The 27911-nt window shown below is 41.7% G+C and overlaps 1 protein-coding gene across 2 annotated transcripts; it reads right to left on the reverse strand.

Annotated features, from left to right (window-relative positions):
• Positions 1 to 3302: 3302 nt before the first annotated feature.
• Slc14a1 (solute carrier family 14 member 1 (Kidd blood group)) lies at positions 3303 to 27769 on the reverse strand. Of its 2 annotated transcripts, XM_040273463.2 has the most exons (11): positions 27649 to 27769; positions 26916 to 26978; positions 24686 to 24843; positions 21652 to 21808; positions 20938 to 21127; positions 18732 to 18860; positions 16774 to 16966; positions 14096 to 14243; positions 13742 to 13876; positions 7184 to 7233; positions 3303 to 5320 (listed from the first exon to the last, which is right to left on the reverse strand). In XM_040273463.2, the coding sequence occupies exons 3-11, from the start codon at positions 24830 to 24832 to the stop codon at positions 5147 to 5149; spliced, it is 1323 nt and encodes a 440-aa protein (XP_040129397.1). In that variant the 5' UTR covers positions 24833 to 24843; positions 26916 to 26978; positions 27649 to 27769; the 3' UTR covers positions 3303 to 5146. The 2 variants fall into 2 exon arrangements, with proteins under 2 accessions (XP_040129397.1, XP_021582199.1); XM_021726524.3 differs by lacking the exon at positions 24686 to 24843 and having other exon boundaries at positions 27649 to 27768.
• Between the last annotated feature and the right edge of the window lie 142 nt (positions 27770 to 27911).

The raw sequence follows: 27911 nt of genomic DNA on the forward strand, positions 1-27911 counted from the left end.
GGATCTTGTTAGTCAGAAGCTACACAACCTTGTGTGGGCCTAGGACATACTTTAGGATGTATACTCCAGGAGTATTCCAGCAAGTATTTCACATTCCATCTCTGTGTTAAAGGTCTTGGGGTAGATCTCTGTCTCAATCCCCTTTGTGAACCCCATAAGATACAGTCTTTTTTTTTTTTTTTTCAAAGAGAGAGTGAGAGAGAGAGGGGGACAGAGAGAGAGAGAGAATTTTAACATTTATTTAATTTTTCTTAGTTCTCAGCGGACACAACATCTTCGTTTGTATGTGGTGCTGAGGATCGAACCCGGGCCGCACGCACGCTAGGCGAGCATGCTACCGCTTGAGCCACATCCCCAGCCCAAGATACAGTCTTGCCTGTCGCCACATGGCTGTCTCCAGTGTGGGCAAATAGGTACTATATGTGTGGTGGTTCTATATACTGTGTGTGCTGTAGATCACTGTACAAGACATATTAGCAGTCTGTTAATAGCCACTCCTTCTGCTTTTGTTCCAATATGGAAGAGCTCACCTGTTACAGCAAGAACATGACAATACCACATGCATGCGCTTCCAGACTCTTTTGCAGCTAGGAGTAGCTTTAAGACCCAGATGTGCCAGAAAGGCCTAAGTTAAAGTATTTTGAAGGAGCTTCTGGGAAAGACTTCTCTTGCTGTTTAAGAGAGAGGGGAGGAGAGGGAAGAGATAGAGACATGGGAGAATAAATCTCTTTAACTCTCTTGCAACTCTGGTTGCTCTCTTCTTCTTGATGTGGTTGTGATGTTTGCAACCAGAGCAACTATTTTGACATTTCAAAGCAATAGGCCCAAGTATGAAAGTGGAGACTTATATGGATGCTTAGAATGATGAAGAGGAGGGAAAGAGATTTTACCCTTGATGACGTAGTTGAGAAACTACGTTAAACCTGGAACTTTCCTACTTCTAGGAACAAAATTCATATTGTCTAAACTATCTTTAATCAGGGAGTCTGTTGCTTGAAGCCCAAAGCATTCTAACTGCATGGGTGCCTGGTATTTAATTTTGTATCTTGTCTTCTGCTTCTTGAAGTTCACTGGAATACTCTTCCTTCACCTTTGTTGCCTGGCTCTCTTGCCCATCCTCATTATCACATTAGTACTTTTATTTTTCAGTTCACCTCATAAAGTTTCTTTGAGGACAGAGACTATGACTTAATGATTCACTAGTGTAGCTCTCATTAATATTATTTAATAATTAGTCATTTCACACATATGAATGAATGAATGAATGAATGGGGACTATCAAGGAGGAGAATTATTAAAATGAAAAATGTATCTATCAAGGATCAGAAACTATGTATACACAGGAAGACAAATAGCTTGTGGGTATATAATCAGATAAAGGCCATTAGCTGCTTGATCTAAGCATGACTTCATTTACTAAGTCCTAATACACAGTGCACCCTGTCCACCAAAGAGTCTCCCTTAATACCTGTTCCTGCCTCCCACCCCAGTGTGAAGACCCCTTCCTGTCTGCCTCTTCCCCCTAAGCTTTAGTGTTTGACTTGCTACACCATCAGAAAGACATAAACTTGCTTTAAATATTAGTACCAACCATATTAATGCTACATAAGCTTAGGTCAGTTCTGAGATGTGGAGTCTTTTCTTTTAGGTGGCTTCATGTATGTTTTCCATGACCCTACTGCACTTGTTTTAAAGGTTAAGAGCTGCAAAAGCATGTTATACATAAACTCATTTTTGAAAAAGCCTACTATTTGCTGTATTTGTTATTTTTATTTTTAAAAATAGTTTTAGTTGTATATAGACACAATACCTTTATTTTATTTATTTATTTTATGTGGTGTTGATGATTGAACCCAGTGGCTCACATGTGCTAGGCAAGTGCTCTACTGCTGAGCCACAACCCCAACACTATTTGTTATATTTATTAATCCTTAAGTTCCTTCAGGATCAGCCTTGCTGATTTTTTTTTTTTTTTAACAAATGAAAGCTTGCAGCCCTGACACTACCAGTCCTTATAATGGTCTCTGGTGGAGTGGCTTTGTCTATACAAGCTCAAGAAGGAGATGAAACTCTCAAGATCAAAGCCTTTGGAAGGAACTTGTTAGATAAGGGTGGAGGTTGAAAACATTCCTGTGCATAATACTTTGTTCTATATTTACTTACCACGGAAACATTCTCGCAGATTGTCTGTAAGAAGCCCCCATGCTTGACCTAATTCCATGCTAGTCAGGTATCATGGGTGTCTTAGTCTATTTTGTGATGCCAGAATACCAGAGTTATGAATGTTGGGAAATCCAATATCAAAGTGCCAGAATCTGGTGAGGGCCTTCTTGCTGTATAATCCATGGGACAAAGTGAGAGGAGATGTGTGTGGGCGGAGAAAGAACACACTCCTGTACTCCTGTGATAACTAGCCCACTCCCATGGTAAGGGCATTAAGCCATTCATGTGGCCAGAACTCTTATGATCTAATCACCCTAACGATATAATCACCTCTTAAAGCCACTTGACACTGTTTTATTGGGGATTAAGTTTCTGACTTATTGACTTTGGGGGTATATACCATTATAATAGTGGGTAACATGCAAATTAGCACCTATAGCTCATAAAGATATGATGTTTGGAGCCTCAAATCCCCCAATATTTTCTTTCTCACATGAAAGGGGCTATCTTTTGGATGGATCATGCTGGTAAGTGTATTTTTCTGGAACAGTAGGCAGGAGAGGGTTTGCTGTTACAGAGGATCATTCCATGGGGCATCCCATGATGGCTCTCTGTTTGGGCTTCTTTGGAACTCCTCAGTGAGACTCATTGAAGTGCATTTACATTGCACCATGTTTTCTTTCAGTTCTGCTAACCAGGGTGAAAGGAGGTGGTAGAGACAAGCGTGCCATGGCTTCAGATATAACATTCTAAGAAGAGGGTTGTCCTAGAGAGCTGACCCCTGAGGCATGCCACGCCCAGGGCTGGCTCTGATGGAGGTGCCTGGAACTGTGGGACTGCATGGAAGTTGGCCCTTAAGACATGGATCTCACAGCATTAGGGACATGTCCTGAACATCTGTAAATGTCCTCATCCTCATCCTTGATCTGGGAGAACAATGGATGGTTAAGAGGACATCCAAGAGAATTAGGTCTGTCAATCTGAAAATTGAACAGGGTTTGCCCAACTACACATCTGGTGCTAGTACCAAGTTTAAGAAAGGAAAAAGGGCTCTAGCATGTCAGAATGTATGAGCTGTACATACTTATGTATGCAACTGTTCATATCCAAAATAGCTACAAAGACACGTTATACAAAGCTGAGCTATGAATATAATTTATTAAAATACTTACATAGAAATTTGTTTTACAGATAACAGAAAAAAATACAAATGCTCCCTAAGAATTCTCACTTAATTTTAGGATAATACTTAGTAACAAAAATAGCTTGAGAAAATATCATTTAAATAAGTCAATGTACAAGGTTTTAAAATGCTCCTATTGGCAGATCTGTGTGAATGCTCCATGAGCACATCAAAGCTCTGTTCTGAAGGTCACCTTGGGTTTATTTTAGGGGTGTCTGGTTTTCTTCGCTGTGCCTGGACTCTTCAATGCTGAGGATTTCTGGTTTTGCTTAGTTTTGCTTTCTCTCAACTCTTATTTTGCAAATTCTCTAACAAGAGAGATACTAGTCCCAACACTGAAAATTCAGTTTTTTCATTACATTTATGACAGCTACAAATTTATAGTTTCAAAAGGTTTTGGTCACCAGGTTTTAGAATTGGAATAGTGTTTGCTTGTTTGCTTTCCTAAGAAAAGGAAGAAGTGAATTTCTCTCTAAAATCTTGGAGGGTTACTTACTGCCCTACTTGTTTATCCATCCAGCAAAACTGTATTCTGTACTGAGCACTGACGACTGAAAGAGGGAAAAAATCTTGAGACTTCCAAAGTCTCAATTTTTCACCCTGCAAAATACAAAGCTGCAGGGAATAGAGGTGGCAGCCATGAGCTCACTACCTTCTCACTCTTCAGCACAGTTAGCCACAGAACCTTTACAGAACTTGTAGAAATTAGAAAAGCAAAAGAGGAGAATTCCTCACCTGTATTTCAAATATCATTCGTTTCTGAGAGATAATATTACGAAGGTGCAGAAAAGAATGATTTTGTAAAAGAAATTCAACAACTTCTAAAAATAAGACCTATAAGCAAACTCACTTTAACTTCCAGTCTTTAAAGTCATCCTCAAATGAATTAAAAATGCAAATTTAAAGGGCTCTGGAGTTTCATGATGATTCTGTGTATTTATAATATCAAAGGAGGAATTACAGTAAAGTATGCTGAGCATTTTATAAATACCTATGCTGAGTAGTTTATAAATATGTACATTTTTCTTTAATGCCTAGGGATTGATGAAGTCAGGAACTTCTCTTATGTTGGAAAGAAATTCTTTCTTATAGAAAAAATAATGAACTATTTAAAACATCCTTCACAATCTCCAAGAAAAGTGGCAATTCAGAATAATTTTGATAAAATCCCTTTTACCCTTCTACAGTTCTGTCAGCATGAAGAAACTCAACCATCTCCTATAAATGTATGTGACACACACATTGGAGAGCATGGAGGCCATTCTGCTGAGGAACTGGCGAACTTACCCACACCTGTCTGCACCCTTGTGATGTCAATCAAAACTGCAACATCTAACTTGCATTAATTTTAAAAAGCCATACTGCTTATCTGAGAATTCTGGATTGAACTTCAATTTTGTGAATTCCTTAAGGCTTAGTTGGTTTATAAAGCGTAATTTTTAATACTGATAAAATGATCTGGCCAACTAAGCACCAATAATATTAATAAATATCAATAGTTAGCTCTGCATTTACTAGGTCTTTCTGTTGAAGCATTTGACTTTATAAATACATTACAGTCTTAATGCCAACCCTCACTGGGGTTTCAAATTCCACAATAGAGCATGTCACCTGGATGTGGTCCTCATGTCTCAGGATATTCCTGGAGTCAAAAAGCAAAATGCAAAGTGAACAAAAGAACAGATTGCTGACAGTCAGTATGAAGTTGTCCAGTGGAAAACCACAGTTGCTGAGACTCTGTAAGTCAACGGGAACATAAGAAATGACTCGTGACCATGGCTGTGTGTGGGGGGGTTGCTCTCACAAAGGGCTCTCAACCATCCTTCTCTTGCTCTGTAGATAGAAGATACGGTTCTCTTCAGGATAAGTGACTTTACTAAGTGGCATCCTGTAGATGCTGGAGTTTTTTGTGGTCAGCAGGAGGAACAGAAGTGTAGCCAAACAGAAGGACCAGGTACCAGCCGGCAATCCAACCTGGGAAAAGAGAGAAGCCACATATTCCTTTAAGATCCCCTTGGAAAGCTAATCCACACAACACCACTCTATACTTTCACCTTGGTAGGGCTGGGAGCACCAGGGGCATTGCTCTGGATTCCGTTTATGCCCAGGAAGGCCTAGCCTAAGATCTCAGGGGTTTAACAATGGAAGTCTCTTCATGTGTCCTTTAGGATAGTCAGTTAGGCCTCTATTTTTTCTTTCCTTACTTCTCATACATCAGATGTGGACACCTGGTACATGGAGAAGACACTTAGTGCCTTGCTAAAGACCCCTGACCACTCACATCCACAAGGCTTCCTCTGAATGGTCAAGCCAATGATGACCATTTACTTTGACTTTCACTCAGTCTAGGTCCTGGACTCCACTTGTTTCACTTCTTTGAATTTTGTCTCCCAAATAGACTCTTCAGTTTCTTAGGGTAGGTCCTTCTGTGCTGACCATGGTGATTCACTCAGTTCTGAACATACCCACTGGTTAGTTCTAGTCCTATGGAGTGTGATGGAGTATAATCTGACTGCACATCAGATAAATAACATCTGTTCAAAAAAACAGATGCCCAAGTATCACACAAGATCCACTTGATCAGAAAGATGAGGGATTGGGTCTAAGGATCTGTATTTTCCAAAATCTCATAATGAATTCAGCAGTTTGATCAATTAGCCTATGGACTGGCACCTGTGAATTTTTTTTGTTGGGATGCAAAGAAGTCCATGAGACTTGGATATACTTCCCATCCTATATGGGAATTTGGCTTATCATTGTAAAGATGCTATATCTCCATAAAGACCCTCCCAGATAAACTCTCAGTATAGAGAGAGCCAGGTACTATCTTATTAGCAGCCATAAACACATCAACATGGATGAGGCAACTGGCCCTTTATCTCCTGCAGTGGTGGATGGATGAGAAGAACGTTCAGGCATTAGGAGGTGGAGGATTCTCTCCAAAACAGGAGAGACTGGGCTCCTTGAGTGAAGGACAGGAAAAGATCAAAGGACAGGAGGACAGTTCTACAAAGGAAGGAGAAAGAGTAGCAAGAGACAGTTAATGGGAAAGTCTGTGCTATTAAATAATTTGTCCAGGAGCCATGCCTTAGAAGTCTTATTTGACAATGAATGAAGGATTTAATAAAGACCAGAAGTAAAACAAAACAAAACGAAACAAAATTATTTCCAGATGTAGTAGCACATGCCTGTAATACCAGTGGCTCAGGAGGCAAAGGCAGGAGGATCATGAGTTCAAAGCACTAGGCAACTCAGTGAGACACTGTCTCTAAATAAAATACAAAATAGGTCTTGGATGTGGCTCAGTGGTCAAGTGCCCCTGAGTTTAATCCCCAGTACTCCTACAAACAAAACAAAACAAAACAAAAAACAAAAACAAACCACAAAACACTATTGACTGGATTTAAAACAACAACAATAACATCTGGGTTTTTAGTTAATTATCTTTCTTCCCCTTTCCTGATTTCTCAATTATTATATAGTTCTGGCTTTCTGTTTGAGTAAAAGGTACTCTAAGGTCAACTTCTTGACACTCAGTTAGACTATGAACTTGATAAAATGTTATTCAGTTATTGATAAAGTATTGTTAAAGTTATTCTTTAAACCATGCAATCTGATATTTGTAACATGCCTGGTGATTGCAGTTTGGACTAAAGTTTACTGTGATATTGGAGGTGAGAGTGGCCCAGGAGCTCAGAAGGAGGAGGAGTGAGGAATAGTGGGCATCACAGTCATGGATCCTGTCACTGGAGCTTCCCAGGTGGACTTCAGAAGGGTTTTCAATGTAATTCAGAGCTGATCAGTCATACTTGGGACAGTGATACGAAGCAAACTCACCTTAGCCATCAGGTGTGTCAGGCTGCCTCCAAGGTAGGCGGTGAATAGGGCTACAAAGAAAGGAGAAAGAATGCTTGAGAGATGTATTTTGAATCACAGGAAAGACTGCCTTTCAATATAGAACCCATGGAAGGTACATTTGCACATATATCCAGCTAGCCCCATACCCCGATCACAAGTACTAAGCTTAGAGTCAGAAGATCTGGGTTCAAATCCTGCCCCATCAGGATTGAAATCCTGCCCTTAGACTCTGTCTAAGCTTCCACGTTCTTGCCTATGCAATGGAAGTAAAAGGTTTATCCCATAGGGTTGATAAAAGCAACAAAGGAAATAATGCTTATGTTTAGCACATAGTAAGTGCTCAATAAAGGTAGTCTGTGGTGCTATTTTGTTGTTGTTATGGCTAGTATGTCCATGACAAATAAACTTCCTCATTGTTTAATCCAAGTACAGTTGAGTTTCTGGGTATAACCTGGTTTCTATATAATCTCCCTGAATCTAGGAGATATATCAATATCTATATATCTATATCTAAATCTATGTATCTTTTTTTAAAAAATCTATATATCTGGGATTGAACCCAGGAGCACTGTACCACTGAGTTGCATTCCCAGCCCTTTTTATTTTCAGACAGAGTTTTGCTAAGTTGCCTGGTCCTGCCTCCAGCTTGTGATCCTCCTGCCCCAGTCTCCTGAGTAGCTGGGATTACAGGGGCTCACCACCCCATCTGGCAAAACAGCCCTGGTTTCAAATCCCAGCTCTCCCATTTTATTTGTTGAATAACAAATCCATGTATTTCTCAGGATCTAGTTTTGTCATCTGGTAAAAGGCAGCTTGAAGATCTGCTTTCCAAGGAGGTGATGAGTCTCAAATCAATGCATGCATTTCCACAAACAGCAGCTGTGAACTCATCCCTCTTACCGTGTGACAGTTACTATCCGCGCAGAGGAGTGCTCACCACTTGGGTTGGAAGGTTTCCCTCTGTAGTTTCATCAATCTCATTCATTTCTAAGATCACCTTCATTCATTCAACCACTCCTCCTGGGCCCTCTGCTGTCTCAAGTGCCAGCTCCTGAGAAACATTTCCCTGAGCACACAAGACCTGATCTCCATTTCTCCTTTTAATGCCTATTGTACTTCAAAGGCCTAATTTCAGCACTTTCCTGTTTCGTGTAGTTGCCCTGTTTTAAAGTGATCTCCAAGTCTAAGTTGCTCTTCTTTCCACAGAAAGAGTGCCTGACTATTAAGCATTGGTACCTGTCCATTAAGACTTGCCGAGCAGTACTGGGAAAGCCTGACATTGGAGAGGGACTTCTACACACCATAGGCAATTTACGGGTGATTCCCTGACAACATTCTTGGTAGCTGATGAAGAAAAAAGGCCCTTGGACTGTGAAGGTTGACTGGATTTTTGCTCTTCATGGATGATGTCCCTTCCAGTGGACTGTCATGCATGAGTCCTACTGTAACCTGACCATTGATGTATTTAGAGCGTCCTGAGATAAATAACAAAATGGGCCCCTGCCTAGCAGCTCTGCCAGGTGCCATCAGAGCTTTGTCAGTTCTCCTCTTGATAAACATGTTTGGAGTGAATGAAAGGACCGCTCTGTAATCCAGGCTGGCCATTTATTTACCCTGTGGACAAGAGCGGCCTTTTGTTTGGCAGTGTCAGGGTGATATGGACAAGCTGAAACCTGCTGTGGCCTTTTACATGCTAGACTTGCTTTCCAGGAGGGGCTGGAAGTCTGTCTCAAAAGTTCATGTGCAGAGAGTAAAAAGTCTGACAGGACCCCTTGGAGCTCAAACAGATACAGATGCTCCCACACACTGTTGGCAGCAGTGGAGAGGGATACAGCCCTTTAGGGGCAGTGAATTTGGCATCTATGGAAATTGAATTGGCATTCATTTTGCTTCATCAGTTAGACTTCTAGAAATATGTTACAGAAATACTTGCACAAAGTACACAAGGATATTTGTACCAAAATATCCACTGTAGCAGTGTTTGAAATGGCCCTGAAGTAGAAGCCTTGTGAATTTCCCCCAGCAAGTGAGTGCTCCTGATAACACACATCTGCAGCGTGGCTGTCTCTGCTGCCTGGAACTCCCGCAGGTACAGCCCTCCCCTGACGCACCAGGACAGATGCCAGCTAATACCTGGCTTTTGCTCCCCACTCTGAGACTCATCCCCAAACTGCTGATGTCCACAGGAAATAATCTCCCAGGGCAAGAAACGGAGACACCCAAGGGGAGCAGACACCAGGAGAGAAAGCACAACAGAACATCTGACTGCAGATAAGCTCAATTAGTGAATCAGAAATGAAGCACTTGGTAGGTGAGGTGACTGGCCCAATGGATGGAGCCAAAGATAGATCTGCTGGTCAACTAACCTGGAGATCCTTGTGAAGGGATAAAGAGTCAGAAGTAGTAAGAAAACATCCAGAGTGCTGAAAAAGTCAATGCAAAAGTATTGCATTCAAAGACTAAGAGCCCTAGAGGGAGAGGGATAAATGATTGGAGAGAAAAGACCCGAAAAATTAAAAACCAGCAATATCCTAGAATTAGAGGAAGATAGAGGGCTCACCCTGAGAGGATCTGAGTGCCTAATAATGCCGGAAATGCAAAATCCATGATAGATGGACCATAGAAAAGCATCTCTTATGTAAAAAGACAATTTGAAGAGTCCAGAGAGAAAAATGAAATCACCTCTATCAAAAATTAGATTATCTTCAGACATCTCAATAACCATTTTGGGCATAAGACAATGAAATACTCTTTGAGGCAATTTTCAAAGTATTGAGAGAAATAAAAGTTAAATCTGGGATTTTGCATTCAGCTAAACTAAAACTGAAATAGGGGTGAAAAGATGTTCTCAGACACACAGGGTGTTAAAACTCCCACAAAACTCTCTCTGAACATGGTGGGGGGGAGTGAATAGATAAATCAGTAAAGTTTATAGTTTCCTAAAAAGCAAGTTTTCAGAAAAGCCATAATAAACCCCAAATGAAAATTCTGTACAATATCAACATGGTTTCCCTAGATGTTAGTGGGTAGGCCTCCCCAGAGGAGGTAAAGCAGGCTGAGATATCCGTCCTGATTGGGGAGGAGATAAAGGGACTGTTAAATTTAAGAAATTGTGGTCTGGGGCTGGGGCTGTAAAGTGGTAAAGCGCTGGCCTCCCACATGTGAGGCACTGGGTTAGATCCTCAACACACATAAAAATAAATAAAGATACTGTGTGTTTATCTACAACTAAAAATAATTTAAAAAAAAAGAAATTGAGGTTGGGTGTGGTGGCAACCTATAATCCCAGCAACTTCAAGGCCAGCCTCCGAAATTTAACAAGACCCTATCTCAAAATAAAAAAATAAAAAAAGGCTCGTGATGTAGTTCAGTGGTAGAGTGCCCCTGGGTTTCATCCCCAGTACCAAAAATAAAAAAAAGAACCTTAACAAATTGAGAGGAAATAATAAGCAAGGTTGGTTCCTCTAAGTTATGCAAAGCCACCAGAAAAAAATTTCCAGTTTTAAATAATGCAAACAAGCTGCTCGACACTATTTATGTTTAACGTGCTTTATGTACACATGGACTAATCCTCAGAACAGTTCTATGAGGCAGGTACTTAACTCCCATTTTTTAAAGTGTAGAACTGAGACACAGAAAAGTTAAATAAACTGCTTACGTTCAGAAAGCTAAGTAGAGCTGGGATTTGATTCCACAAGTCTGGCACCATGGTGTGTGATCTGAACTAGTTCCATATACTACTTTAACCACTGTTCTATGCTAGTCAAGATATCTGTTCTATCCAAAGGAAGGTAAGTGTGCCCCCTACAAATGCCCACATCCTAATTCCCAGAACCTGTGATTGTGTTGTTTCATGTGGCAAAAGGGATTGTGAAACTCTGCTTAAGTTACAGTCCCTGAGATGGGGAGATTATTAAGGATCTTCCAAATTACTACAAGTGTCAATTTAATAAAAGAGAGATGAAAAAATTGGACCTAGGATGTAGAATGGAATATTTTTACTTTTTTTTTTTGTTGTTGTTGTTACTTGGCATTGATCCTCCTGCATGCTTGGCAAGCACTCTCCCACTGAGCTATATCTCCGTCTCTTTTTATTTTATTTTGAAATAGGGTCTCACTAGTTCCCAGGCTGGCCTTGAACTTGCCATCCTACTACTTCAGCCTCCCCAGCAGCTGGGATCACAGGTGTACACCCATTGCATCTGGCTGGTATTTTCATTTTCTACTTTATACTTCTTTATACAGATTGGATTTTTGTTTTGTTTTGTACAATAAGACCGCACTACTATCATAAAGGAAATAAGGAAGATATTCCAACTTTGGGAAAACACATCCCCCTCCAAGGTCTGCCAAACCTCATCAACATCTCCTGTGATCAAGTTTCTGCCTGACTTTGAAGGATGCACTCAGGCTGTCACCACACTGAACTGTGTTACTCTTTCCACCAAACACAACTCCTCCTCCAATGTTTTAGGACTCACAGAAAAACCACCATCTCTAGGGGGCACTTCTGTTGATTCTAACTGTGACATTCCCCTAGAGGAGCCTGTGCTGCACATTTCTCTTTGTTATGCAATTAATTCTGCAGAGGCTCCCCTCTTTACTCCCCAGCCTCCACTGTCCACTCTAACATTCTCTGTGCTCAGGAACTGCTTAGGACCTAAAGCTTTTGGGTTGCCTTATGACTGTTTAATACTTATTTGCTGCTACTGCAAATAGAGGTCTGAAACCAGTTTCAGAATAAAGCTATAAGGTTGGAGGATGAGAGTGTCTAACCCAGCTAAGCTCAGATGACCACAGAATCTGTCCACAGCTTCTTAGCCTTGAACTTGTGAACAAATGTGAAGAGTGAACAAAACAGACACAGATATTAGGTGAAACAGCTGAGTAACTATAAAGAAACTGACAGAATGACATCTAAGTGGTGACACCAATTGAATTTTTTTTCAATTTGACATTATTATTGCTGTATGTATATACGTGACTGCATAACCCATGTGATTCTGCAACCTGTACACTCAGAAAAATGAGAAATTATACCCCATCTGATTCAAATGTATGATATGTCAAGATCATTGTACTGCCATGTGTAACTAATTAAAACAAATAAAAAATTAAAATTAAAAAAATATTTTTATTTTAAAATTTTTATCCTTTTGCAGCACTGGGGACTGAACCCAGGGGTGCTCTACCACTGAACTAAACCCTAGCCCTTTTATTTTTTATTTTGAGTCAGGGTCACACTAAGTTGCTTAGGATCTCCCAAATTGCTGAGGCTCCAACTTGCAGTTTTCCTGCCTCAGCCTCCCACAGCCTGAGTACTATTAGCTTTGCTGCAGCACAAATCACAATTGAATGGGGCCTTACCAACCCTTGGTTCTATCTCACCTCTGACCAGGGCAGAAATCCCGCTCTACCTCTTGCCTGAAATGTGGTTCACCATTGTAATGACTACTTAGGTAGCTTGGATCAATTAACTGGTGAGAAAATGAATCTGAACAATACTTCCACCAGATTAGAAATAATTTCTCCACATTCCACTATCGCTCTCACCTTTTTGTGTCTAAAGGAGTATCACTCCTTCCACTCCAGAGCATTATTTTAAATACTGTTATTACATTGAATTACGTCTCAGGATGCTTTCCGTGAAGCAGCATGCGCTTTATAATCAGCTTGGGGAAGCCACCAGCATTTCAGATCCAAATCTCCTGAGGTCTGTTTAGCCTGAGGGGTTGCCATAAGGGCCTAATGCTGTCACAGAGGAGCAGCCAGGGGCAGGATGAGCAATTGCAGCTTCTGGCTGGTAGGTTTGGGTTTACCCCTAGAAAATCCAGTGCGGAAGGTCTTTCCACACTTCCTTTAAACTTTGTCCTCCTTACCCAAACTGAGAAGTGAGAAGACTGAACTGGAGTTCTCCCAGGACGCCTTCCAGCTCTGACAGGCAGAGTCTGTCTAGTCCTGGGTCCGAAAGGTTTAAGAAATCAGCTCTCAATGTGTGAACCGCAGGCCAGCAGCATCTGGCCCCGCTGGGAGCTTGCTAGAGACACAGATGCCTCTCCATTGCCTCTACCTCTGAGTTGGAGACACAGTGTGAGACCCAGTGATCTGGGTTCTGTGCCCGCTGAAGTGTGAGGACAGCTGGATGAATGTGATTCTCAAAGTGCCACCTGTACTTCCCCCTGATTCACCAAGAAATATGACCTGATATTTAGCTTATTTTACTTAATTATTTTTTTGGGGGGGGTTAAACAATAAACACAAAGAATGCAGGACAAATCTGATGTCCAGGCCCCCCCAAATATACATAATGTGGTGTTGTCAACATGATTCAATAGGCTCCTAACTTCACAATGAGAGAGGCAAAAGTGACTTTAATACTCCCAGAGAGGGGACATCATTGACCTGCTCACATTATTAAATCTCAGGTGGGCCGAGTTAGGATTCCAGCTCTAATCTTACACAATCCTTTTTACTTCCTTGATGTGGGTCCCATAGCTGGGAACAACCTTCCCCCCTACCCCATGGTAGGATACTCACCGCAGGCAAGAGCTAGGAGGTGGGCTTGCCAGGTGAGAGCTATGAACATTCCCCCAATTGCAATGCAGGCCAGAGAACTGTTGTAACCCCAGAGTCCAAAGTAGATGTCCTTAAATGGCGCCGAGAGACTGAGTCCTGTTAGGTAAGACAGAAGTGGTCAGTGCTCTGGACAAAAGGGAGGATGCTCTGGAATGAGACAGGGGTGTGGTCCTGGGGTTAGGGGGAGCATCACAGATCTCCCGTTGGTTCCCAGGAAGCAGAGACTTCGAGAAAGGTCTGGAATACAGAATACACCTGAGACCATGCACAGGATGCTGGAGGAGCTCAGTGTTTGGCAATGAGTCTTGTGCTTACCTGCGACTATCCCCAGCAGTGATCCGATGGCGGCGTGCAGGCACATGAGGGGGGAGGAGAGCAGGAGGCCACATAAGAAGATGCCCCCCGTCCATGGGTTGTCACAACCATATATCTGACCAACCCCCACTGGCAGGGACTTCAAAAGCTGCAAAATCAAATACAAAACTGAGGCTCCCAAATGACTGATCATAAAACCTACAGGACACCCCCAAACTCAGTGTTATTTTAGATTTAGCATTCTCATATTCAGATCAGTTTTAACTAATCTTTAAAATTCTCTCCTTTAATTACAAAAAACAAAATCTCCATCCTTCTTTAGCTTTATCCACACAGGTACATCTGCCCTTCCCTGGTGCAGCTGTGCACGCCTTTCCCAAATCTCCTATGCGCCCTGACTCCCTGATGTGTCCTGCCCTTGGCCTCGATCCCTGGGAGGTTCTCAGTGTAGTCATTGCTTCTGGCTGTGAGGATCTGTCACAGCTTCTACTGAGGATAGTAGGAACCACAGCTCCTTTTGCTTCGAATTATCTATTGGTGTTGAGGGCAATAATCAATTCTATCAAATATTCCTATTCAATAGAAATATTACTACCGTGCAATTTGAGTGCTCCTACTAGGGCCAGAGACCTGGAGCTGAATGATCTTAGACACAATTTAGAAGAGATTATAAGCAAGGTCATGAATCAGGACCATATTTGCCCTTTTGATGTTAAGTAGGACATGTATTAGTTTAAACACATCCGTAACTTATTCCAGTTATTAACACCTGTCAGTCAGACATCAAAACACAAAAATACACACAAATGTCATAATTCCACTTTGTGACTGAGGCCTGAATTTAAAGTTTTCACAGAATGGGAGTTCTCAAGAAGGCAGAGAATTTGACTCAAATGATAATTTTTATAATAATACTCTTGATAGGGCCAGGATAGATATCATCACCTTGACATTTCCATTTTGAGTGAGGATAATTCCTGAAAGATGCCTTCTCCTGTGGCCCCTTCACCTGTTCTGGGTTATATGTGTGCCTCTAGGCCAGACCCTCTGCAGGTAAAGACTCTGACAGAGGGAGCCCCAGCTCTGGCACAGGGGATGTGTCCTCTCCCCTCTTGTCCTAGGCTGGGTCTCACACTGGCTTCCACATGCTGGCAGGGTCTCTGCTCAGCACACCAGACATGGGCTCTAAATCCCTCTGGGCGGTGCTGGGTCTTTGTGTTTACACAAGATAATTTCCTGCTTGTTTCTTCTAGAACAGGCAGCTTCACACAGGCAAAGAAGTATAGGTTTTTATCTCTGAACTTGATAATATAACTATCCCTCAGGTAGCCAGGGGGGTGGGGAAATTGAATGAGATGTCAAGTATGTGTGTTGATATAGGTTCTGAGAGAGGAGGGACAAACCGCTCCCCTGCCCCAGGTCAGCCTGTCTATGACAAATTGTCTACATCCACGCTGTCCAGTGCAGGAGCTACTAGCCTCCCGTGGCTATCAGGCAGCTGAAATGTGGCTAGTAAAGTTGTGGAACAGAGTTTTTAATTAATTTACATCTAAATTGAGCCATATGAGGCTGCTATATGAGAAACAACAGTTCTAGAGAGATTCATATTATTTTGTAAATTATTTCTTTATAAGTAGTTCTAATACATTTTTTTTTTAAATTTTCCTTCTGGCTATTTCCAAAAGCTCTTATTCATTCTTTGGGTAGGAAGCAAAGACTCATGAGTTTCTCTTGTATTTTCATTGCTCAGCAAAGAGCACAACAGAGAGTGTTTCCTAACTGGAGAGAGGGAGAGCCAGTCTTTTGCGCATAAAAAAAGGTAAGTTTTCTTTGGTTTTCTCCTGATTTCAAGTATTCTCTTGTTCTTAATGATCAAGAAACCTTAAGCATATTTACTCCATAAACACAAGCAGGAAGAGCTGGAACTCAATTTGGGTTAACTAGGGGTTTAAGAATCTGTCCTCTCTCCATGCACACCCATCTGCAAAGATACATTTAGTACCCCGTATCCTGGGGTAGAATGGTTCTCAAAGTCAGGCCTGCATCACAATTTGGAGGGTTTGTTAATACAGGTTCTCAGACCCCAGTTTCAGGGATTATGATTTAGAGGGTCTGAGATGGAGCTTGTTTTGATAGTTAAAAAATTCCCTGGGTGACTCTGATGCTTACCAAAGCCAAGAATCCTGGATTACTCTTCACACTGTATGAGCTAAGCCAGAAGAAAAGGCAGAACAGAGAGGTTCTGCAGTGAGAGTCAGCCCGCAGTGCTTCTGACTGGAGGAACCAGGTCATGGAAGATTGAGCTCCAGGTCAGAGGCCACCATCCTGATCCCTGGTCTCCATCACATCCACCCAAATAAGGGCCAAGCTCACAAAGTGTGTCTGAATCCCACTCACAATAGTGTGTCTGAATCCCAGTGGTGCTATACTCTGGAGATGGCACTGTGGATTTTTTTTTAAGAAGGGGGAAATTTTAGCTTTGAACAAATAATTATTTTTAAAAATCCCTTAGATACCAAAGGTCCAGAGTAGAACCATTGTTTTAGATGGTAAGCAGAAGGCAGAAAGACCATGAAGTACTGAGTATCTAGGAGACTCAGATACCCATGGGCAATGAGCCAGAGGACCTGGGTGTCTTTAAGGGAGAGAGGGGATTGTGAGAAGATAGGGCATCTTACCTCCAGGGCACTGAGGTCAGACCAGGTGACATTGGGAACTGAGCTTATAGGTGTGATCAGCTGGCTTGGAAAGAATGGATTATAATGTCCTGTGGCCGAAAGGTACATTGACAATGCCATGTTGAAAGGGAGAGTGAAGACGGGAAGGTCCCACTTGCTGAACACTGAGCTCAATGCACTCGAGAAAACCGGGCTAAAAAGGAATGGAACAGAACAATCTGGATGTGACAAGCCAGACTGGACAACGGGGTCTTTATACCATCAAGGACTTTGCTTCGCCTGCCAGTATGTGCCTAAAGTGTTCTGTTGCTAGACCACCCACAGACTGGAAATATGGGATACGTTCATCATGGAAATGATAATTCAAAAACACAGTACCAAAAAAATCAACTCTTAGCTTCTTTGGCTTTTGAAAATCTATACTCTGGGGTTGCTCAGAGTGAATTCTACATCAAGGTTTTAAAAATACCTTTGAAGTACTTAATAAAGTATGTACAGAGCTAAGGTGCCCTGCAACACTGGATCATGTGTCCCTTCCTCCCATCAGATGATACCAGGCTCCTGCATCCATCTCTTCATGGATCTATTATGCACATCTTATTTGGGAAAAGAGAAATACTTGCCCAAGGAAGGATACAGGTAGTGTAGGTTAGAGGAAAGAGATTTTCTATTCAGGGGGCAGAGTTGACAATTTTGAGCCACTGACAAGTGTTGTGACCTTAAGCAAGACACAGGTCCTCAGTTTCCTGGTCTGTAAATTTAGGACTAGTTTGGGTGGTCCTTGGGCCTGTGTATCTCCCTCTTATTGAACCAATCAAGAAGCCACATTTCTAAGATCAGAACTCCAGATTTCCTGGGTTGTGGGAGGTGTGGTGAGCACCCACTGGCCACAGCTGAGTTCTAAAAATGGGGTCCCGGGACCAGCCACATCAGCATTACCTGGGAACTTGTTAAAAATGCCAAGTTCTCAGGCTCCACTCCAGACAGAGTGAACCAGAAACTCTGGGAATGTGGAGCAGCCACCTGTGTTTTAATAAGTCCTCTAGATGATTCTGATAGTACTCAAGTTTGAGAACAACTGATGTGGGGGTGGGTCTCAACACTGGTATATTTTAGAATCACCTGGGAATATTTTAAAACTCCAATATCTAGGCAAAGGCCCAGGTCAATCACATCAGGATACTGACTGGTGTGAGTGTGTGATGTGTGTGGCCACATACATCAGTGAGCTTAGTGTGCATCTAAGGCTGAGAACTTCTGGATGAGGCAAAGGTATTGGAGGAATTATAGAGGAACTGGTAGAAGGCCAAACAACTGGTTGAATGAAACATACAATTTTAGGTGGTTATTACTGTTTCCAGTGGACATAACCTGAGTCTAATTTTTAAAAAATTCTCTATTTTCAGACGGACACAATGGCTTACACCTGTAATTTCAATAACTAGGGAGGCTGACGCAGGAGGACTGCAAATTCAAGGTCAGCCTCAGTATTTTAGGGAGGCCCTAAGTAACTTAGCAAGCCCTTGTCTCAAAACAAAAAAATGAAAATGGCTGGGAATATACCTTAGTGGCAAAGCAACCCTGGTTAAATCCCTAGTACCCCTCCCCCAAGTTATTTGTTTTTTAAAAATGTTGTGGTAAAATACACATAACATCAAATTTACCATTTAACTATTATTAAGTGTACAATGACATTAAGTACATTCACATTGTTATACATCTGTCACTGTTATACAACTTGTCACTTCACAAGACAGTTTTTATATTACAAAATGGACACTTGTACCCATTAAACACCAACCCTTCATTTCTTCCTCCTTCCATACTTTTTTTAAATGGTGCTGGGGATAGAACCCAGGGCCTTACCCCATGCTAGGCAAGGGCTCTATCACTGAGATACATCCCCAGCCCATCCCTCTACAATTTTTTAAGAGGCATTTTGAAAACTAGGTACTTACCACGTCATAGACATAGCAGATACAGGCAATAATAGCCACCAGAAATAGTTTCCTTTATCTGAGAAGACAGCTATGAGTAATCCCACCAAGGTGCCATTGTAGCCATGGAGCCCAGCTGCTATGGCAGACCTGTAGGCAGGAGGCACAGCACAAGTAGACATGGGGAGGCCTGCATGTCAACTATACTTGTAACTTCTAGATCACATTCATATTAGAAAATGAAATTATATTTAGAAATGTTTCAAAGACTATTAACCATCATATAAATACTAATAAAAACAGGAAGTATATATAGAGATAAAACTACAAATGTGCATGTAGAACAACCCTCTCCATAGGTGTCACAACTAAGGACAGGTGTACAGGGTCTGAGGGAGGAGGGGGAATAGGCCAGGCCACCTGCTCTGCTTCATTTAATCTTTCTTGCAGAAAGTTCTTATTATTTATTTTAAATCATTAAGTAGAGGTTTTTTGTTTGTTTGTTTGTGTTTTTTTTTGCATATAAAACTGTTTCCTAACCCTGATTTTTTGGTGCAACCTATTAGATTCCTGAAATGCAAATGTAGTATCTTTATAAACATTAGTCTCCCAAATCTTTCAATTTAGCATATGTTTTCATATTGCTGTCTAAATATGCATTTATCTTTCTCCTCCTTCTTCTTCTTTTTGGTGCTAGGGATTGAACCCTGGGCCTTGCTCATGCACTGATATCTCATAGTGAAATATATATTTCTAAGTTACTTCAAAGAAAAATAATTACTTATATTTTACTTGGCAAAGTACCCCATTTAATTACATGCAGGTTTAGTGCCTCTTTTTGAAATCTCTCTTTGCTAGGTATTTAATCTCACTTCTAAAGATTTTCCTATAGGTAAATGTCTACTCTGGTCATAATGGTTCCTATTTCATAACTGGGGACTAGAAATCCTGAGTGAGAAATGGGAATATTTCCATAGAATAAGCCCAAGCCTGTTAAGCCAGGCCCCCTCAGGGCTCCTGGAGTTGGCAATGACATCACTTGTGATATGCCCCAAAGAATCCAGTTGAAGAACTGGAACACCACAGGCTTGTCTGGGATAGATGAAATAAGTTAAGATGTGGCAGGACCACTTCAATGACCATGAAGGGCACAGGGTCTACTCCCCAAGAGCTTGGATCTTCAGGGTGATGTCTGCAGGGAGGGGCAAAGATGGTGAAGTGAGTGAGGAAAGTCAAATGCAGAGCCTGCATCCAGGGAGCCATGGGGCAGGGAGAGACGGGAAGGGCAGGGAGCTACCAATGCTGAGGTCACATGCATTCACTGGGGTGAGAACATCAGAGGTGGGACTCCCTGTTGAAAAGTCCTTTGTCTCCCTTCACTAATCCTTCAGAGAACCTGGGAAATTGTATTGCTGAAATCCAGAAAGTGGGACTACGCAGGCTGACAGTGGAGAGCTATGCAAAGACTTGCCCTCTCGACAACTGTCTTGGAGAGTTAATGCCTGAGTTTGCTCAATGGAAAATGAATGGTGACATCTACAAATTGGAGAAGCCATGGCAAAAGATGACATGTCATCACTTGGAACAGAAATGTCATTTTAGTGTAGTCTTTCGAACCAAAGAAAGTCAAAGAGATTTGAAAACAAACATGCAAATATGACTTATCTTTGAAATAGTGTGCCAAGGAAGTGGGGTTGATCATATTTCACTGGAACAAACCAATGAGGGATTATTCAGTACAGCATGATCCTAGAACGACACTAGATTTGTCCCTCTGAGAGCTGAGCTGAACTTTGCATTGTCTATGAAGAATGAGTTTGCTCAACTAATGATGAAGCAAAATATAAAGGGCTTTTAAAAAAGCCATTAAGCCTTTCATGAACTCATATGCATTTTTTTTTGCTCAAACAAAATGCTGAAGACAATAATTTTATTGACCATTAAAGAAGATCACCTTAGAAGCTCTTCTGGTAATCCCCTGCTGCTGAGTTTTGGTTATCCTGTCTTATCATGAGAATCTGGCATCATTTGAACTGGCCAATTATTCAGATATCAAGAATAAGAGACAATAAATGATTCCCTGACTTCTGACTCAAGGCAAATAGGAAGAGATCTGTGGAGTAAAGGTTGTTTCTCCCAGGAAGGGTGTGGCTGTCAACCGCTCCCAGTGGCTAGTTAGTTACTATCTCAGAAAGGGAGCCACAATGCCATAGACAGATGTGCCTACCTGTCCTGGCTGAGCAAGAGGGCCGTCAGGGTGGAGACCACTGTTCCCACACAGCCATTGAGAGCCCACCAGGGGTTCTGGACCAGAAGTCCCACCAGAATCAGGATTCCACTGATGGGGTTGCTGACGAACACCACTTGGGATATGCCCCGAAGAATCCAGTCAACGAATTGGAGTACCACAGGCTTGTCTGGGATAGATGAGATAAGTTAAGATGTGGCAGGACCACTTCAACCCCCAACCCCGAGCAGAAACACCAGGGTCCCTCAGAGATGAAACTGACTTTTGGTATTCCTTAAGCTTCTTTCCTCTGAACCCTTTGCCTCTTTAGTGGCACCCAGATCCCCCAAATCATTGTGTTTTTTTTTATGCAAAACCTACACTGTCCCTACTGAAATCTAAGCTTCAGAATCTAATGTACTTACAACCCTCAGAGGTACAGATTCTTAAATCAAAGGAATGAAATTAGCTATAGTAAAATTTTCATTTTTAAGTACTGAAATTACAGTTGGAGCCTATTGCTTTCCTCTGAGGAGGATCCAGGCCCTGATCACTATTCCAGGAAAAGATATCAGGAGGTTTGAAGGTTGAAGATAAAAAAAAAGAGAGTGAAGAGTAATAGGGAATCTAACCAAAAATGTAAATAGAAATGTCAGTCAACCATTTCCCCAAAGCCACTTTTCCCTTTTCTCCAAGGGATGGATGCATAGATACCTTTAAGCCACCTGGCAAATTCTTTCATATCACCGGTGACATAGCCAATTGTCTTGGGGATGCACCTTCTCCCTCTACATGATGCAGCCTGGTTTTCACTGTGGTCTACTTTGACTATTGTGGGGCTGTCCTCCATCGTTAGCTCTTCTTCTGGATCCTTCAGAGAAGAACAAAATTAATAAATATCCCTAATGTAGAACTTTCCTTGTGGGCCAACTAGGGCCTAGTTATAGTAGCCACAAAAGAGGAGTTTAAATATATTCATGAGGACATGCCTCATGGGACTAAAAAAGCCCTGTTTTCCTCCTGAAACATCATGGAGATTATCATCCAAACTCAAATTCCACACTACCTTGGTCATCAATGTCTTTAATGCTATCATGAGAAAGTTCTAGACAGTAATAATATAAGGTTCAATTTCTAGTTCAATAAACATTTATTGAACCTCAACTTCCTGTACTCAAGGGCTCGGTCTAATTGAGAAGAAAGAAAAATGTTAACATGACAAGCCAAATAACACTACAGAAAGAGCTAAAATCAAATGCTTGAACTTCATACTGTCAATTAAAGGAGGAGCAAGGTCAAGTTACAGAATGGCTTGTTCCCAAAGCAGACTGATTAGCTACTTTCCAAGGAAAGTGCCTTTTTAAATTAAATTTTAAAATGACAAAATACTAGTTTTTATTTAAGACTTTGAAGGGGAAATTCAAAAAGAAAAACAAAACAGTTTGTGTGTTTTAAGAATCTTCCTAAGGTTCTTAAGGAACCAGCCTTCTGCCCCCACTCTCCAAATCCAACACTGCTGAAATTTGTTTTTCTATCATGCAACTGTCTCAGATCTTCTTTTCTTTTGGAACCTGTCATTTAAATGTGTAAACACAGGTAAGAATGATATTCCACAAAGATGTAGAAACTGAGAAAGGTTATGCCGTCAAAAGCCAGTCATAATCTAAGGATTGTATAGTATAAGGATTTACAGGGTGTAATTATGGTAAGCATGCCTTGGCCAAAGACAAATGATGAAACCACAGCTTGTGTTCACTATGGGACTATTTTATACAGTAAGTATGTAATGTTACCCGACAACAATATGGTACTGCGTAGACAAAATGACGGTTTTATGGTAGTAGATATAAAAGAATATCAATGGTATAATTTCAGAAGCAGAGAAAGACAATGGTCAAAGCTCCTTGGGTGTGAAAGAAAAGCCCAGAGCACAGCCAGGTCAATAGGAAGCAAGCAAACCCCGAATCATAAGACCCTAGAACACACAGATATAGAATACCGAAGTCACAGTCACATAAGACATGACCGAAGTCTAAGCAGAAAACCAGCTCATCTTCCCCCATGGCAAGGCTGTGAACAAAGGGTTCTCATGGCTATTTCTGACCTCATCGTTATTCCATTTGCTACATCAAATTGCTATTCACAGATAAAATTACGTCTTTTTTTTTTTTTTAACATCCTGATTCTTGTTTTGGTGTTTATTAAGCCCAGCACAAAAATAAACATGGGTAACTGATTTATTTCTGAGTAACAATTATATTTCAATTGTATTACTTTACTGCCCAACTAATCATCCTGCTTTTTAAACAATAGTGAACCATTAATTGTTGCATGAAGTGGAAGTCATTTATACAATGCAATGTGGGCCAAGGTCATTCATTCTGTTTTGGCAAAACAATGTCAGACACCAATATCTGTGAAATTTCTAAAGAATTTCTAACATTGGAAACTGCTGGAGGCCAGCAACCTAAACTTTATTATCCCTGTGAAGATGTGAAACTACTTGAGTAATTAAGCATTTATGAAAAATTACTCTTTATTTCATACTGTGTCTGAATGATGGCTGTTTCTTATTTTCAGACATCTCCTTCTTCATACCTCACAACTGAAAATATGGCACGGTAAGCCCCTTCCTCAATGACCCATTTTCAAAGCCATACCAAGTCATGAGAGGCCCTGGGCTTCAGTCCAGGTAACCACAAAAAGCACAAAGCCACAGCTTCCTGGAGTTTCTATACTGAATATATAAGGTCCCCAAAGTGACAGATCCCAAGGAAAACAGGGGGAGGGGTGGGGGAGTGGTATTTCCCATTGACTACAGAACAAATTCCAGAATAAAATTCATGCTCTCAAAATTTCCAGGATATATTTGTTTGTTTTAGAGCGTTTTAAATACCCCATCACTTCAGAGATTTTAGAGATACGGATTCAAAACCTGATACTGTAACTGGCCAGACGTGATTGAGAACCTGAATGACCTGAGTCCCCTGCTCAGCCACCTCCAGTTAAGACTAAATATTTTTTTTGTTCAAAATCCACAGCCCAACCTACAGAAGGCTTATTATTGCTATTTGTGTCTTCAATATCTATGTGCTGGGATACGTGGGAGGGCTATGGTGTCCTAGAGACAGGGGCTTCTCCTGACTTGAGACAGAGGCTGCGTTCAAGAGAGATCTCATGAACCATTTATTCTGAACTGCTAGTTCAACAAACATTCTCAAAACCCTGGGAGCCTTGATACTTGTTCTAGAACTGAGGCAGGAGAACTGGTTAGGAGCAGTCAGTAATTTCAAGTTGCGATTCTCTAGAATTTGATCATGCTAGAATATGTGCATTTCCTTAGGGAAATTTAGGGTTCCACACATTCTACATGTGAAGTCAGTGAGAAGCTATGGAGATGCTCTGCCTGATACCGACTAAATAGACCATTACATTTCAACCAAGAGGAGAGGAAAATAAAATAAAAAGAATTCTAATAGGAGCAGGATAAATGTAAAATCCCAGGCCATGGTTCCCATGCTTTTGCAAGGCTTCCAGAACTCCCCAACTCAGTGGTCAGACCTCTAAACCACAGGCAATACCAAGTGGCTTTTTGGCACAGGAATCATGGGCCTTTGGTTCAGCCCAAAGCCTTGAGCTCAGCGGAGCTTGCTGACCCCCCACTTCCCAGGCTCTTCTCAGAAAAGACACATCAGAGCTTGCAGCAGGCTTCCAGGTTCCCCAGAGGAGGCTGCAGGGGGGAGCATACCTGTTCTTGTGGCTCATGGGCCAGGACCAAGCTTAGCCGGGCAAAGCCTTCGTGCGCTGCCTCACCAGCTTTATTTCCAAAAGGGTCTATCCAAATAGGACCATGACGGGCGTCACCAGCGCCACCAATCAAAGACCGTCCATTCATCCTTCCTTTTTCTCCATACATGACAAAGGGCAAAAATACATGAATCATCAGGATGCGCCCTGGCTCCAGTGAGCACGAGAAAGCCCAGATAGGGGTAGTGGGAAGGGGGCAATGGGGCCCCCAGTGTTGGAGGTTGCACAGGGCCTCCAACACCAAGGACAGACCTCCTCTTCATCAAAGAGCTTGCAGCCGGAGGGAAGAGAGACAAGGAGCTGACTGCAGAAATGGAATGTTCATTTTGTTTTACTTAAAAAGAAAAAAAAAATGGCAGCCCATCATGCTGCTGCGCAGAGCCCAAAATCCAGGCTTGGTTCTGCTGCGTTTTTCTTCTCTGCTGGCAGGAGGCTTGGCCCATGTGAAACCTTCTCCAAAGGGAGAGGTGAGCTCAGGCTCCAAAGTGCTTGTGGCAAATTTAGGGTTCTAGATGGGGGACCAACACTGAGACAAGTTGCCCAGTCTTAATCAGGTGTGAGATAGCGAAGACATGGAGTGGCCTCTATTTTCTTCAATAAGATACTAGCTGCACTATTTACACACAGCAAAAGCCCATTTAGGAGGCCAAGAAATGGCGTTTTTTCTTCTATCTGATTAAGAATGCTTAAATATCGAAAAGCACCATTAATAATAAACAATTGTTAGTTGAATTCAACAAGTGTGGCAGGTTTTAAAAATTTCTCTTTCTCTCTGTCTTCCTTCCTTTCTTTCTCTTCCTCTCTTATTCTTTCATTGCCTCCAAGGATACCCTTCTTCCTTCAGAAGTTCAGAAAATTTGTCTGTGTGGTATTTATTTCTTTATTTTTCCCTCTTTCGTTTATTTTACTTCTATTGGCTTGATGTGAAACCTGAAAACTTCACCAGAGTAGTTCTGGAAGTGTACAGTTGTGGAAAATATTTCTGAAATGTCTTAGGAAAAAGTGTGTGTGTGTGTGTGTGTGTGTGTGTGTGTGTGTGTGTGTCCATGTTAAATTATCTGGCTAGTTATATACCAAATTCATGTGTCTGAGTTGCTCTGCGAGTATTTTTGTTTGATAAAGAATAGCATTAAGAAAACCGATGGCAGGGCTCTCATATACAGGTTTTGAAAAAACAAAAAAGAGGGAAAGAAAGACAAGAAGGGCGGACCCCCTCTTGTTGTAGAAGCCTATGCCCCCACCCCCAGTGTCTGCCTTTGTCCATCGCCAAACTCACACGAAACTCAGAGAACCACATCATTGAGCTCAATGTCAATATTTTCTTAGATCCAAGAGAAAGAAAATTTGAGAGCTAGTTGGAATTATAGAGAATCATAGTAACCACACTTCATTTTATAGAAGAGAAAACTCAGGTTCAGAGTGGGAGCTGTCGATGTTCACTCAGCAAGCAGCAGGCAGAGTATGCCTTAGGGAATGGGTAGCCTTGGTGGTTCTTCGTCCTCTGTCTGGGGCCAGGCACATTACTGCTGCCCGAGATTCTATTCAAGTCAACTAGAAGGAGCTGCTCTATATGGTAGGGTCTGCAGTGGGTGCCAGGGCTCAGCCATGTAGTGAATACAGGAACCTTTCTTCATGGTTGTCCCAGGTGTGTGTGTAGGGGTGTTGAACAACAAAAAAGAAAAGGCTCAGCCAGCCCAAATTTCATCCTAAACCTACCCAAGAAAACAGTTACTCTCCAATGAGCAAACATCTCCCTGTACCTCAAAGGGAACCTCACTCTTCTGTAGTACTGATATAGCAAGAGCAAGGTCTGCATGTAACATCCCAAGAATATTCTGGAAGCTGCACCTGGTGAGCTTTCCAGCAGAAGCTAGAAATCGCTTTTCACAGCCCAGATCACTAGCGAAATGTGGCAGTGTTCAGCATTGATACAAAGCAATATCAAGATTTCAATTCAATTGCTATTTCCTATTTTATTACACAGAATGAAACTCATTCCATTGTGAGCATTATTGGAGAAATTTGCACAATTGAAGAGACCCGAGTCTTCAATTTTCTGTGCCTCAAGTATCACTTCAAAAATAATACAAAATTTTGGATATGGATATAGAAGTATTTAAACATTCATATTCTATCATACTAAAAAGCATTGACGTTTATTTGGTACTTACTGTAATCTTTATTTTAGGTAGTTTTTGATTGTAAGGGTCAGAAGTGCTCAGTTCTCTTTAAATCTGTAATCAGAAACAAAGAAAATGCTGTCAGGTACTTCTAACTCCCCGTGCAAAACTCTTTGCTTCTCAGTAGACAGCTCTCCTAGAAGCCTTGAATTTTACATGCCAGAAAGTGCAGCTGCAGGAAGTTGCCAAATCTGTGGCTGCAGTGGAGACCCATCCGTTTTCCCCAATGGGTACAGAGGCAGAGTCCCTTCAGCATGACAGCACCCTCAGAAGAGCCTGTGAATTCATACTTGCAAAGCGCAGTTCCTAGCACCCCACTTTTATTTTCCTTTTGAGCCATATAAATGCTCATCTCCAACTTAATTATTCCAAGAGCACAGCCTGAAACTTTTAATAGTGCTGTTAAGTCAGAGTCATTTAGCACCCGAGTGGACAACCTGTAGCAAGCAATCCTCCACGTAGCTCAGGGCTGCTTCTACCTGTTTTAGAAGTGCAATTAAAGACACTGCCTTGAAGCGTCCAGCAAGAAGCTCTTGGCTTCTGTAAATTGCTTACTTGTCTACCAGAACTCCAACTTGGCTGCTTCTATTCAGTCCTGACAATCTGAGACATAGCTCTCCATTAAACAAAGAAAAGAGAAAAAGAGCAAAATTTAGAGAGAACTAAGAAGGCAAGTCTCAAAAACGAGCAGTTGGAAATTACTAGAAATGAGGAGGGTACTTACCCTCCAGCTGGCGTCCCAGTGGCAGAAGGCAATGGCTGATAGAGACCTGCCAGGCACTGTTAAGAGAGAGAGAGAGCTGCAGAGGACCGTGCTGGAGGGAGGCACCTAACCTTTTATACCCAGAGCCCCACTCTGCATATCTGTGGACTGGTTTTCTCCTCCCACTTCAGCCACCAGTGCCAAAGCAATGCTGGGGAACTGGTCCTCTGGCTGCAGTACCTGCTGTCTCTCTCTTCTTGGTTTGGTGCTGACAACTTTGCCAT

The sequence above is a fragment of the Ictidomys tridecemlineatus genome, chromosome 13 (assembly GCF_052094955.1).
Source record: "Ictidomys tridecemlineatus isolate mIctTri1 chromosome 13, mIctTri1.hap1, whole genome shotgun sequence".
Taxonomy (NCBI): domain Eukaryota; kingdom Metazoa; phylum Chordata; class Mammalia; order Rodentia; family Sciuridae; genus Ictidomys; species Ictidomys tridecemlineatus.

Coding starts and splice junctions, on each gene's coding strand:
- Slc14a1 (XM_040273463.2), bottom strand. CDS start 24,832: ATGAATGGACGGTCTTTGATTGGTGGCGCTGGTGACGCCCGTCATGGT. Junction 18,861..20,937: donor CTCTTGCTCAGCCAGGACAG/GTAGGCACATCT, acceptor TCCTGCCTACAG/GTCTGCCATAGCAGCTGGGC. Junction 16,967..18,731: donor TCTGCTATGTCTATGACGTG/GTAAGTACCTAG, acceptor ATTCCTTTTTAG/CCCGGTTTTCTCGAGTGCAT.